Source organism: Notolepis coatsorum (genome assembly GCF_963971535.1).
Source record: "Notolepis coatsorum genome assembly, chromosome: 3".
In the NCBI taxonomy this organism is placed as follows: Eukaryota; Metazoa; Chordata; class Actinopteri; order Aulopiformes; family Paralepididae; genus Notolepis; species Notolepis coatsorum.
The window spans coordinates 23,534,815-23,550,193 of NC_140167.1; the positions used below are offsets into that span (position 1 = coordinate 23,534,815).

The window sequence follows — 15,379 nt, forward strand, 5'->3', positions numbered from 1 at the left end:
CATTTGTAAAACCCCTCGTATCCTCTTTGGCTTCAGGCGTATTATGTGGGATGAAAGAAAATGAAAATAGTGTTTTCCTTTCAATCTTGAGTCCTACTGTACGTCCTGACTGCAGTGGTTTCAACCACGTATTTATGGCCAGGTATTTATGGTCACCTTGTATTTACATCTGTTAAGCCTTTTTAACTACAGTAAGGTACAGGAAGCTTTGGTGAACGCCTAGCGTAAATGGGTGGGACTCCAGGAAACCTGGATGTATTCCAAAAGGTACCCTTTTGCCCCTAAAAAGCGACTGCTGCTGTGCTTCATGCTGGCCTTACCTCCACCACCACCATCATTACTACACACACATACTGCTGCCTTGCTTCACGCTGGCCCCACCTCCACCACCACCACCTCCTCCAACACCACCACCATACACACTGCTGCCTTGCTTCATGCTGGCCCCACCTCCACCACCACCATCACCACCATACACATACTGCTGCCTTGCTTCACGCTGGCCCCACCTCCACCACCACCATCACCACCATACACATACTGCTGCCTTGCTACATGCTGGCCCCACCTCCACCACAACCACCTCCTCTAACACCACCACCATACACACTGCTGCCTTGCTTCACGCTGGCCCCACCTCCACCACCACCATCACCACTACACACACACTGCTGCTGTGCTTCACGCTGGCCCCACCTCCACCACCACCATCACCACTACACACACACTGCTGCCTTGCTTCACGCTGGCCCCACCTCCACCACCACCATCACCACCACACACATTGCTGCCTTGCTTCACGCTGGCCCCACCTCCACCACCACCATCACCACTACACACACACTGCTGCTGTGCTTCACGCTGGCCCCACCTCCACCACCACCATCACCACTACACACACACTGCTGCCTTGCTTCACGCTGGCCCCACCTCCACCACCACCATCACCACCACACACATTGCTGCCTTGCTTCACGCTGGCCCCACCTCCACCACAACCACCTCCTCCAACACCACCACCACCATACACATACTGCTGCCTTGCTTCACGCTGGCCCCACCTCCACCACCACCATCACCACCATACACATACTGCTGCCTTGCTACACGCTGGCCCCACCTCCACCACCACCATCACCACTACACACATACTGCTGCCTTGCTACACGCTGGCCCCACCTCCACCACCACCATCACCACTACACACATACTGCTGCCTTGCTACACGCTGGCCCCACCTCCACCACCACCATCACCACTACACACATACTGCTGCCTTGCTTCACGCTGGCCCCACCTCCACCACAACCACCTCCTCTAACACCACCACCACACACACTGCTGCCTTGCTTCACGCTGGCCCCACCTCCACCACCACCATCACCACTACACACATACTGCTGCCTTGCCTCACGCTGGCCCCACCTCCACCACCACCATCACCACTACACACACACTGCTGCCTTGCCTCACGCTGGCCCCACCTCCACCACCACCATCACCACTACACACATTGCTGCCTTGCTTCATGCTGGCCCCACCTCCACCACAACCACCTCCTCCAACACTACCCTCACATACATATTGCTGCCTTGCCTTCATGCTGTTCACTGTCTGTCATTCATCAGAGACACTTCTGTCATTCATCAGAGACACTTTTAATATGATCCTTCTGTAGCGAGACCAAAAATAATTTTGAACTTTCCGAGTGCATCCAGCCGCCGGTATCCCACTTTAAATGAGCAGGGTTTGGCACATGAAGATAGACATTTATCTTGAAGTGATTGTAGTTGGTCTGAGAACACTAGACAAAGGAAATGTAATGGGTGGGATATGTGAGCATCCTTAATGGGGAAGGGAGCCCCATTAGTATGCTGCTGTGTACCTGTGTCGTCTGTGTTTGTCAAGTGTCCACTGCTTAGCCGCAACTGAAGGAAACAAATACGTCAGACAGATTACCTTCGGACGAGCAGTGGATCATGGGAAGACACGGTTAAAGGAACTATTAGTGCGATTTTTAGATAGTTTTGGAACGAGGACAGACTCAACCGCATTCAATTAGGTGAAATAAGCACCTGATTATCGGTTGGTTGTCAGCGACAGCCCGTCTAGAGAGAGAGGATAGCGTAGACTCGACCGCCAAAATGACGTCCTTATTTCAAGTAAGTGGATGTGGTGGAGTCTACGCAGTCCTCATCCCAAACGAAGGAAGATTCTCACTACGTTAATAACACTTTTGAAATAGCATGGCGTGGGATCGTTATTCGTGATGGTTCTGTATCATTTTGCTCCATTTTAGTGTTGAAGAAGGAACAAAGGATGTCTCACAACGGAGGGATGATGAGGAAGGTCAAGCACCCGAATGCATTTGTTCATTTTGTTTATTTAAAAAAATACATTGATTTCTCGATGCCTTAAATTCCTTTTTCTGTTTCCCCGGCCTACGTGTAAATGTTCAGCACAGTATGAGATTTCATTCACTAATTACACTTTGTCTCTGTCAAGCAACAATTTTTTCTGTCTTCTTTTCAGAAATGACTCCCAGCATAATGTATGGTGAATGATTTCGGTCTCACTGATTGCTTAGTTTCTTCCCACTTTTAAAGGGAAAAAAAGAAAAGAATCTCTAGTTACGTTTCCCAGCCAGGACTCCCCGAACTGCAGCTATACAGTACTAGATGACGCACATCAAAACGAGTTCTTCCAAGCACCTGTGTCTGTCATCTCCGCTGACAGCTCTCCCCAGGAGGCCTCCTTGGGGGTTAGCTACGGCTCACTGTGAGGGTCACACAGCACGCAGTGGTGACGGCAATTATCAGTACCTTTTTTTCTCCCCCTTTCAGAATGAATCGGGAGTGCCGCTTAAATTCGGGACGCGAACAACCTGTTACGTGAACGTGATTGACGGCGAAGAGAAAAAGGGCCTGTCAGTGTAGAGTAGAAGGGAGGGATCCTGTTTACATCTCACTGTCAGCGACTGGAATCGAGTTAAAAAGTATGCCTTTTAATCGCATTACGCGAGTGCCTCCCATAAATGTTTAATGAAGTCATTCACAAAATGTATCGCGAGTGCCTCACAAGTCTCTTGGCCCATGTAAAGCTCCTTTTACAATGAAAATATTACCACACTAGTTTGCCTTTAGAATTAAGCTCCTTCAGGGCGGCTATGTGGCGTAGTGGGCAAGGCGCTCGCCACGAATGCAGAGACGCTGGGCTCGCCTGTTCGAGCCCAGCGCTCCACATTGCTTTCAGTTTAGCTGGTCGTTCGTACTAATACACATTGGCCGTATTAGGGGGTGGGAAACTGATGGGTGGGGATCGGGCGTTGTGGACAGCGACTCCTACAGGTTGGTTGGTGCGCCTGCGCAGTAGAATCAGGAAGTGTCGGGGGCAGCGTGAGCCTCCCACGCGTTACTCCTCGCCACTGAGAGATCGAGCTGCGCAGGTGAAAAGATGCGACTGCTGTTACCTCAAGTACCGGAGGGGACTTGTGCTATGTATGACTTAGTCCACATTGCAGCCGGCTTGTGGGAGGCAAGAAACAGCGTTCGTGACAGGGGAGGGTTGAATTGGATGATACGAAATTGGGATGGGAGAAAAAATATAGAAAATGGGAGAAAAAGTGGATAAAAAAAAAGAATTAAGTTCCTTCATGCTGATACTTTTCAACACATTAAAGTAACTGTCCATTAACACACACATGCACGCACGCACGCACGCACACACACACACACACACACACACACACACACACACACACACACACACACACACACACACACACACACACACACACACACACACACACACACACACAGGCACACACACACACACACACGCACACACAGGCACAAATACTCACATTCTTCTTCTGAGTTACAGTATAGTCTCTATAATTCACATGCTTATTGCTGCCTGCCATCTTCCTCCAATTATCTCTCTATGACACGCGGTCTCAGTGCGCCAGCACTACACGGCATAATTGCAAAAGCGCTATTGGCAACGAGTGGGGTTGTCACATATAATGCCTCCTGTAATTATGACTTATTGGAAACTGGGGTTTTACACGTGGAAATGGCGGGTGTTTCAGGGAACGTTGGCGATGAGGAGTCTTTCATGCAGTGGCCCGGCATCTCAGACATAGAATAATGGATGACGGTAATAACCTGCGCTTTAAATCATGCAAATTAAAACTCGTCTATCCCCTCGGTTGGACTTGGTGGTGTTGGTAGGGAGGCTCGAGGTTTGTCATTAATTAATGGCACTGTCGGGTGGGGAAGCTGATTGAAATTGATTCTAAGTTTTGAATGTATTAGGAATTAATGATACAAATGTCCGGGGGAATTAAAAGCCTGTTGGCTGAAGCCGAGTGTGGCCACGCATTCGCCTGTCGCCTGGGAGCGAGCGGCTGTTGAGTTATTCACACAAGCGTGCAGGTGGCGTCAGCCAACCCTCCAGCGTCCAACACCTGCAGCTTTTAGAAAAGGTCTCACACACTGCTGTGAGAGAGAGAGAGAGAGAGAGAGAGAGAGAGAGAGAGAGAGAGAGAGAGAGAGAGAGAGAGAGAGAGAGAGAGAGAGCGAAAGAGAGAGAGAGAGAGAGAGAGAGAGAGGGGGAGAGAGAGAGAGAGAGAGAGAGGTGAAACAATCACCCCAGAAACAGTGTGAAAATGCAGAGAAAGGGGAAGTAGGAAATAGAGAAGGAGGCAGGAGGGGATAGAGAAATGGAGGGATTGGGAAAGACGAGTAGCTAACTGACATCCTGTACAAACAAAAACGTTGTAATTACTAACTAGAAGCATAGTTGAACCAATGTTTCATCCATGGGTGGTAGTTTGTGTGATTGATCATCTTCTCTCGTGTCAGTTTATAACCCCCCCCCCTCTCTCTCCAGAAAAATTTGTATCTTAGACTTGCATGCAATACTGCATTGTACAGTAGATTGGAAATACTTTGTATAATGATGATAATGACAAAGAGCCTTTGTGGTTTTACACCACAGTAGTATTTCATCTAAGATAAGATAATATAAGACATTCCTTTATTAATCTCCTTAGGGAAATGCAGGGGTCATAGCAGCACAAGGGAGGGGGGGGGGGGGTACAGGCAGGGTAAGATAAATGACGAAAAGATGAAGAAATAATAATAAGCAATAATAATAATAATAATAATAACACAATGCATATATGTACAGCCCCTGCTGGTATTATACAGATTGTGTCTTGTCAACCCCATGTGCAAATATAACTACAGTAGGCTATATAGCTAACTAAGTCTACTCTGTACAATAGTCCATACAGTTTTAGTCTGGTATAAGTAAACAGATTAAGCAGATTATCAATAAATATAACAGTATGTCAGGCGTATACACATAAGATCTAAGGTGCTAGGAGGAATGAGTGATGTGTGAGTCCTTGTGCAAGGTGTGTCAGAGAGTGTGCAGCGTTCAGTAGTTAAGAGTCAAAACTGTTCTAACTGTTTTTATCCACTTTTTCTCCTCCTGTTTTCTGTGTTTTTCTCCCATCCCAATTTAGTCGTTATGCCAATTCCCCCCTCCCCTTCCTGGTCGTTGCTCGCATGTGCCCCCCCCCCCCCCCCCCCCCCCCCCCCACTGGTCAGTCCAGGGAGCCCTGAAGTCTATCAGATGCTTCCTCCGAGACATAGGAGACAGCCAGCAGCATCTTTTCACCTGCCAGCGCGGACTCTAATTGGTGAGGTGTAACGTATGGGAGGTCACACTACCCTCACCATCTCCCTCCCTCGCTGTGCAGGCGCCCTGACCGACCTGTAGGAGTCGCTGTTTACAACAACCAAAATACCAACCCACCGGCTTCCCTCCGGCTGACTCTGCCATTGAGCCAGTATGACTGGCCGGCCAAGCCGGAGGCAACGCTGACAGCCGGATTCGATACCAGTGTCTCTCGCGTTGGTGACGAGTGCTTAGTCCGCTGCGCCACCCAGCCACTGTTCTAACAGTTCTCAAGCCATTCTCAAGTCAGTCCTTGCTCACAGTTGGTGGAGGACTGACCAAGGACTGACCATGGCGATTTGTGTTGGTGTCTGGGGTCTTTCTTGTCCTCCTCTTTGCAACCACCTCTAGATTGTCCAGTACAATTCTCACTACAGAGCCTTCCTCACCAGCTTGTTTATTAGTGTCTCTTGAGTTGATGTTACCCCCTCCCCGCATACCACAGTGAAAAAGAGTAAGCTGGCTACTGCAGACAGGTAAAATGACTGCAGCAACCTATTGTACACGTTGAAGGACCTGAGTCTCCTCAGGAAGAACAGTCCAGTTTATTGTTCAAGTGTACTCCCAGGAACATGTAGGTGTCCACCATCTCCACCTTCTCCCCCCCCCCCCACCCACACACACAAATACTACACAACTGTGCACAAAACACCTGCAGATATAATTATTGTATGAAATTAGGAATTGGGTATGAGATGTGAAATGCCTTTTCTCATTAAGTGTAAGAATAAAGTGAGCCGTGTTATAATGTCAATATATAACCTGAAATAGCCTAAGTAAGCCATAAGAAATACTCATCTGACATCTGACATCTTCTCTCTTGTCTTTTTTTTCCTCCAGGTCCCTGTGTATGATCTACCATGGACAAAGTGGTCAGCAGCCTCCTGCTTCTGGGAACGGCAGTTATGATGGTCCGTGCATGTCCAAAATACTGTGTCTGCCAGAACCTCTCTGAGTCCCTGGGCACGCTGTGCCCCTCCAAAGGTCTGCTCTTCGTCCCCACGGACATCGACCGGCGGACCGTGGAGCTCCGGCTGGGTGGCAACTTCATCCTCAAGATCACCCCACATGACTTCGCCAACATGACGGGCCTGGTGGACCTCACCCTGTCCCGGAACACCATCAGCGACGTGCAGCCGTTCTCCTTCATCGACCTGGAGACCCTACGGTCCCTGCACCTCGACAGCAACCGGCTGACCGAGTTGGGACCGGACGACCTCCGGGGCCTGTTGAACCTGCAGCACCTGATCCTCAACAACAACCAGCTGAATCGCATCTCCAATGTGGCCTTCGACGACCTGCTGCTCACGCTGGAGGATCTGGATCTGTCGTACAACAACCTGCGCAGTGTGCCTTGGGAGGCCGTCCGCAAGATGGTCAACCTCCACCAAATAAGTCTGGATCACAACCTCATCTACTTCATCACCGAGGGGACTTTTACGGATCTGGACAAACTGGCCCGTTTGGACCTCACCTCCAACCGGCTCCAGAAGCTCCCGCCGGACCCCATCTTCGCCCGTTCTCAGAGCAGCGTGGTAACGACCACACCGTATGGCCCCCAGCTCTCCCTCAGCTTTGGCGGCAACCCGCTGCATTGCAACTGCGAAGTGCTGTGGCTCAGAAGGTTGGACCGAGAGGATGATATGGAAACCTGTGCTTCACCCAACAGCCTGAAGGGGCGCTATTTTTGGTCCGTCCGTGAGGAGGAATTTGTTTGCGAGCCGCCTCTCATCACCCAACATACACACAAGCTGCTGGTTCTGGAGGGTCAAACGGCCAGCCTTCGCTGCAAGGCCGTTGGCGACCCCATGCCAATCGTACACTGGGTGGCTCCCGATGACCGTCTGATCAGTAACTCCTCACGGGCAACGGTATATGAAAATGGGACCCTGGACATAACCATCACAACGTCTAAGGATTATGGCACCTTTACTTGCATAGCGGCCAACGCCGCTGGCGAATCTACTGCCTTCATAGAGCTGTCTATTATTCAACTCCCCCATCTTAGTAACGGTACCAACCGCACCGCACAGTCCAAGACGGGGCTCTCTGACATCACCAGCTCTACCAAGATCAGTAAGGGGGAGCCCAAGCCTCCTCCAGAGAAAGTGGTGTCGGTGTCGGAGGTGACCTCCATCTCTGCTCTGATCAAGTGGACTGTTAGCAAAGCAACACCAAAGGTCAAAATGTACCAGCTTCAGTACAACTGCTCAGAGGATGAAGTTCTCATTTACAGGTGAGAACTACTATCCTGCCACTGGAGAGTGAGCTTCTTTTGGGGTTTAAATTAGATTTCACATCCTCTGAATGGATGGCTAATTATTTGCTTGGTCTGTACTTGAAATTAAGTCGATTTCTTTTAAATGTTGCTTTTAGATGAACATGTCTGTGTACTCCTGGGGCATGGGTTCTTGAGACTTATCTGCTTTTAACAACTTCAAATTACTGTTAAAGGGTGTTGTTTCACCTCGAGATTGACGAGCAGTGACACATTCAGCTAAAGAAAACAAAAACAACTCAGCAGGAAGTATTGAAACGTCATGGCAATTAACATAAAATCATATTAGAAGAGCAGTATAATTAAGGGGTAGTCCACATTTTTAAGAATCCTATCTGATTTGTCACAAAACTAAAAATAATTTCAGTAATATCCAGGATGACCTGTATTTTTCGTTTGTTTTTGGGATGTTGGAAGATTGGAAATTGTTGTTATCTATGCAGGTGTAAGTCAATGGGAGATGAAGCATGCCTCTGAAAAGGTCCATGCTTCGTACCCCAACTGTGTTAACACTTAACAATTACTGGTTCTAATGTCTCATAATCCAAAATGCTGGTGCAAGTGCTTTCTGGATAGACTGAAAGGACAGTTTCAGTAACATGTAACATACGCATGGGACTTAAGGCAGACTATCCCTCTAAAGGTAGAATACGTAATGTCGTCAAACAGTGATCTCTAGGCAAAAGAGCCCCTCTCGGTATTGCACTTTGTTTAAATTTTTCGCTTTTGGTTTGGTGTGTGGGTTGGATTTCAGTGGGTATAGGGGGAGGGTTGTTACTGCTGACCATGCCTCAGGTGCTGCTGCCAAGTGAGGTCAGGATAAGTTACTAAACTCCAACCCACACATCAGACCAAAAGAAAAAAGTAAACAAAGCACAATACCATGCAGAGCTCTTTTGCCTAGAGGTCACTGTTTGGTAGCATTACAGATTCTACCTGTAAGGAGACATCAACATGCTGATGATGTTTGAGACAACTGTGCATCATTTTTTCAAAAGAACAATTTACCACCTGACATCTTTTCCAGAGTTTAATTTTCCAGACGCAAGCGTTTGGCAAATTTTCTGCATCTGCTCCATCTATTTCAGTGGATTGCCACATTCAACACATTTTAGAACGTCTGTAGCACGAGCCCCAGGAACTCCTCTCCATATACAGTATATTACACCAGCTCACTCCATTGGCTTGATGCAGTTAAATACGCTGATGGATTGCCCCCATAGATTTACCAGCCTTACTGTGTTAACGACTGTATCCACTGCATCGGAATTGTGCGTGGATTGGCGAAACGGCTGCAAGGCCTTTTGTGGAATGCAGTTACAGTAAGTTATGTGTCAGCCATAAACCTCCTCAAACCACTCAAAATTGAATACCAATGAACCCCCGTTAGCAATACGTTATCCCATAATGGCCAGGGCGCCATAGCCCTGTGTGATTTACCCACGGCCGCATGTCCCAGCTTGTGACTTGTTCAATAAAGGCTAGTGGACGCTATGGGAAAGGCAGCGTGCTGGTTATTAAGCTCTAAATATGAGAAGTGGAGTTGTGTGTGTGTGTGTGTGTGTGTGTGTGTGTGTGTGTGTGTGTGTGTGTCTGTGTGTGTGTGTGTGTGTGTGTGTGTGTGTGTGTGTGTGTGTGTGTGTGTGTGTGTGTGTGTGTGTGTGTGTGTGTGTGTGTGTGTGTGTGTGTGTGTGTGTGTGTTGGTATCGGGGAGAGAGATATTATTTTGCCCGAGTGCTCGGAATAGAACTCATCATCTCTAAGAATACAATAATAAGGTGTGTATATCTGATTTCCTCCACGCCGTCTCTCACACCAGAGTGAGAGAGAGGAAAATATGAAACTCTCAGGACATGTTTCCAGTGACGGCAACATCGAGATTCAAGGCCACATCCCCAGCAGTGCAGGATGGCTCTCTTATTAACACTTTGATTGCCATGGGTTAAATTCATGATATACCATCCCTTGCCAGCTCTATTTAACATGGAGAAGTTCCCCTTCTTTGCAGGGCTATAACTTTTTAAATTCTATTGCTAGATTGCCATTATTAGGGCCCATTCAATGTCCTATATGTATTGTTCATGGTGTAGCAACGTTAAACTTTTTCATTCACATATTCATACTAAAATATGGTCTAAAGTATAAGTATGTTTTCATCTCTTTCTGCAGCTTTCCCCAGAACGTGATTTATAGCGCCAAATGCATTATATTGATGATCAAATACAGTTTGGTAGGAATCTGTGCGAGATAAAAAATGTCAACTGGATGTACTTCTAGGAGTTACTACACGTCATCTGATGTTGACCGGATGGGCGAGGGGGCATTTATAATTCCGTGGGCAACGTTATACCATTCATCTAATGTGGGTCATATGTTCATCATAGCAGTTTATATCGAACACGGTAATACTACACGCTAAAACTCACCCCAGTCTCCTCGGGCCGTTGGGCGATCAGCGTGGAGTAGACAGTTTTCTATTATGGGATGTCGAAATACCCGATCCATTTCCAGGTTGTATAATAGTATATACGTCCAAATCATGTTGTTTTTTCGAGTTATTTCCACCGATCGATGTTCACTGTGTGAAGACGGAGTCTCTCTAGCATTAGCGAGTGCCCGGACCCCATATGGAGTGAGTCCTACCGGGTTAAAGGTTGACATCCGGTTTCGATCTGCCGATCGGCCACCAGATGGCGCTCTTGAACCGCTAGAGGATTGAGAGGAGATCAGAACTGTGTGTCAAGGGCTCCGGATGGGAAATATGATTCCGATCACAGATTTTTTCGCGTTTTCGGCAGTTAAAGTGTTAATGTGTGTCTGCCAAACTGCAGACATAAAATGTGGGATATATCCCCAGTTATGATAATTTTTTTCATTGCTCGTTATTTGCGTCCGCTAATTAATTACCCTGTAATGTTAAATGACATTAACATCGGTACGGGCTCGTCTTAATGACGTCGTTGAGGTTTGCTTATGTCATTAATGCATTAAAATAGCATTAGCAACCAAAATCAATGAATTACACACATAGCTTTGTTTTAACTGCTACAATAGCATGAGACACTTTTAGAACTCATGGATAGATATCCAAGGCACTGGTAACCCGATTTGGCCATTAAACCGTGGCCTAAGCTCTCCTATAGGTGCAAGGCAACTGCAGCCTCCTCCCACTCATGGAAAGGCAATTAAGGATGAATAATGGAGTGCATCACCGCTGGTGCCTGGTGAAATACAGAGGCCTCCCTGGCGGAGGTATTCTCCCCGCTCTGCACGATCAAAGCTATTTATGTATGTACGCTAACAGCAGGGTGGTACTTAATGTATTGATGGCGGAGGCCTTTGCAAAATGTGGAATATAGTGTGGTTCAGAGATGGATCTTAAATGGTTTAGTTTTTTTTCTCATATGTGGAGCTACGGGGTTGTGTTTTCCCTATGTCACGGATTGTTCTTTCATGAAGGGATATAAAAAAAAGGGGGGGGGGCTATGAAAACGTGTCCAATTATCATTGTAAAGATGAGCATTTATGTTCGGGGTGTCAATCATCTCCTGCTCCTGTGTGAAAACGCCAAAAGACGAGCGTCGCGGCAGTTTACAACCTATTACACTCAACGGACACGGTCTCAAAAGCTCACAATTAGAGCATACGTCTGTCCAGAAGAACAGACCTTATGTGAAGCAGTTGGCTACGTCCAGTCGATTCCCTTCCATCAAGACGTTGCCGCGCATCGCCTGATTACAGATTCACTTGCGGAAGGTTTAGAGGAAGTGGAGAATAATAGCAAAGGCATGTCTGACTAGTCTCGCTTTGCCAAGGAATGTTTCTCTTAGACCACAGAGTACGGAGTTTAGAATATTCAAATAGTTGTGAAATGATAAAACTTTGTTAAGGCGAATATTGTTTCGATTAGTATTTTAATAGGTCCCAGTGACTATCGAATAGCAATTTTGTGAGTTTTGCCCATCCTTACCACAGAGACTGAATGGATTGTTTATGTGCTTTGCAAGTTGATAAATCATTAAAATTACAATATGTTATTTAGCCAGTACGTTCCATTATAATTCCCTGAAACGAGGCGCGGTTTGGCCTCATCCTGCGGGCAAGACACAAGGTCGAATAACGATTGCCTCATCGCAGATTTCCAATCTCTCGTCTAACCTTTGGGATGTAATTAAAAGGAAGAATAAAGGTATTGATATTGTCAGACACATTTAAATCTCAACACAGCCTAATGTGCCTGCGTCACGGCTTGCAAATGAAATCTGACGATATGAGCTATATTCCTGAACAGATGGGTTTGGTGAATGAAAGCGTATATCACAACCTGTCTGCAGAACACAAACCCATTGATCCTTTCACAATTTGATTGATTGGCGGTGAACCTGCCAATCAATCAGTGTTCAGCCAAAGGGGAATTGGAGCTATTTTTGAGGGACTATATTTGAACAGGACATGTTTTGGTAGAAATTATTTGTATCCCTGTAATCATTCATAATTATAATTATGACATAATTAGCAATCAGGAATAATCACAGAGAAATCCAAACAACTCCATGCGTGTTGAATGAACAGTTTTTTTTATACCGTTACGAAACAACTGAGATGCAAATGTACGGGAGCGTACCTATGTTCCCCAGGTCCAATGTTCCCCGCTCCTGAAAAAGCTCCTGAAAAAGGGTCCCATGTTCCCCGCTCCTGAAAAAGGGTCCAATGTTCCCCACTCCTGAAAAAGGGTCCAATGTTCCCCACTCCTTAAAATGCTCCTGAAAAAGGGTCCAATGTTCCCCGCTCCTGAAAATGCTCCTGAAAAAGGGTCCTATGTTCCCCGCTCCTGAAAAAGGGTCCAATGTTCCCCACTCCTGAAAATGCTCCTGAAAAAGGATCCTATGTTCCCTGCTCCTGAAAAAGGGTCCTATGTTCCCCGCTCCCGAAAAACGCTTCTAGATCCCTGTTTTTTTTCAAGAAAATTAACTACTACATCAAAGTAAATTTGAGCCATATTAAAAGCATCTAAATGGTTTTCCATACACTCACGTTAAACTTCTATTCCTAAAAGAACATCAGTGACAGAGTTGTGTGAGGGTGTGGCAGCAATATAGGCTAAATATATAATGTAGTAAATATATCATTCATACAGAAAACATGCAACATCTATTTCTTCAATGAGACACATAGGACCCTTTTTTTTTTGGGACAAGCTACAGTATTGCATGTCATGGTTGGTACGCCTTAAGTCGCCTAAGGTCGTCTAGTTTCACACTGTACCTATAGCTTTAACAGGCGTGCCACACCCTCTGATAGACAGTAATGTCCTTCTAGATCACCGGCGATGAGGGGCTTTAATAAGTAGCAGCAATATAGGGGGTGAGGGCAAGAGGGGTTAAGTGTAGGCAGGGCCTTTCTGGGTGTGTCAAACTAGTAATATTATTCTGATTAAATGCTTTGGGGCATGTAAAAGCAGTTTAGTTTATTTAGCATCCATGTAAACGTTGATCTCAAATGTCCAATCTGAATGATTTCATTCGGGTTGAGGAAATATTGTCTACGTAACCACAGCTAATGATTGGCCATTGAATAATACTTTACTCATAACTATTGCCCCATGCATATCAAATCGCTCATATTACAGCCCATGAAGTAATCTTTCTAAATTACTCTATGCATATAAATAGCTACTTAGCATGCTTCATTTTGACTATTGCTTTGATCAGCCCCAGCCTGCAAGAATGAGTAACTGGTGGTTCTCTGCACAAAAGTGCTCCAGCCTTCCCTTGAACTCCCATAGGAAGAAGACTGACTGTTAATTCCAGGCTTTATCCCTCTCTTTTTGTCTTGTCTTAGGATGATTCCCATGGCCAACAAAGCCTTCTTACTCACAAATCTGGTGTCGGGGATGCAGTACGACCTATGTGTCTTGGCCATCTGGGACGACACCGCCACCACCCTCACCGCCACCAACATCGTGGGCTGCGTCCAGTTCATCACCCGCGACGACTACCCCCAGTGCCAGTCTCTTCACAGTGGCTTCCTGGGCGGCACCATGATCCTGGTGATCGGTGGCATCATTGTGGCCACACTGCTGGTGTTCATCGTTATCCTGATGGTGCGTTACAAGGTGACCAGCGGCATCCCGACAAGCAAGCAGCTGCCTGCCGTCAGCAACACGTACTCGCAGACCAACGGCGGGCTGAACCGCTTCAACGGCGCCCCACCGCAGGTCAAGCCCACCGTGGTGGTCATGCGTGAGGAGATTGTGGAGTTCAAGTGCGGCTCCCTCCAGAGCAGCCTCTCCTCCTCCTCCTCCTCCAACTCGCTGGACAACCGCGCCGGTAGAGGAGACGGGGACCGCTACAGCATGCAAGGGAGCGAGTGCAACACACTCCCCAGCAGCAAGTTCAGGAGGCATGGCCCCAGCGCCAAAGTGAGGCCCAACTTGGACCACCTTTTAGGGGCCTTTGCCTCGCTGGAGCTGCGCAGCGCGGCGAGGGACCACCAAGGGGCTGCCGGCTCTTCCGCCACCACCTCCAGTGCCATGGTGGTGGTGGCCATGGTGCCTCCGTCCGACAAAGAGCCCCTGCTGGGACGGGCCGAGTCCACCACCATGCTGGGGCGTCTCCTCGGCTTGCCGCTGCAGGAGGGCAAGCCCAAGAGGAGCCACTCGTTCGACATGGGCCACGTGGGGGCCACGCAGTGCCTCAGCAGCTACCCGCGCAGGATCAGCAACATCTGGACTAAGAGGAGCCTTTCCGTTAACGGCATGCTTCTACAGTGCGACGACGCCGAGGATGAAAAGCCCGCCTTCGAGAGCTCCGAGTGGGTCATGGAGAGCACGGTTTGAGGACGTTTGAGTCAAACCGCGAGGTTGAGGTCCAAAACGATACATGCATTTCAGGAACTAAAGGGACCTGAGTGTCGTGGATAGAATACCTCCCAGGGGCACTAGCCATGCTGTACTGCATGAAGTTCATCCATGTGAATACTATCGTTGTCCTTCTGTCCAAGTAATTATGCGCAAGAGAAAAATAAGACACTCAGTTCGATGGGTTTTTCTTAGGCCAACGGAGGAGGGTTTGGCCATGCTCTCTTTACCCGACACAACTGTATTTGAAATATGAAGGTGTTTTGAAAATGACAAGGACCCCTCGGCTCGTGCAAACACAGCCTCGGTTACGGAGGTGGCACTCAAACTGCGGGGAACGTGGGGACGGCGCCGTTTTCGAGGGATGAAAGACCCCCTCAACCTGCTAGAAGTGGATTTTACCCTCGTCTTTATCAAAATTATTCCACGCCAGGAGGATTTGCCCCCAGCAGTAAAGTGGATGTGCATCACAATGCCGGCATGAAACAGGACTA

The 15,379-nt window shown here is 47.6% G+C and overlaps 1 protein-coding gene across 1 annotated transcript; it reads left to right on the forward strand.

Annotated features, from left to right (window-relative positions):
• Positions 1 to 6,608: 6,608 nt before the first annotated feature.
• Positions 6,609 to 14,864, forward strand: LOC311224959 (leucine-rich repeat and fibronectin type-III domain-containing protein 2; the record flags this gene model as incomplete). Its single annotated transcript, XM_084310119.1, has 2 exons — positions 6,609 to 7,984; positions 13,868 to 14,864. 2 exons carry the CDS (start codon positions 6,609 to 6,611, stop codon positions 14,862 to 14,864), a joined length of 2,373 nt encoding a protein of 790 aa, XP_084166245.1.
• Between the last annotated feature and the right edge of the window lie 515 nt (positions 14,865 to 15,379).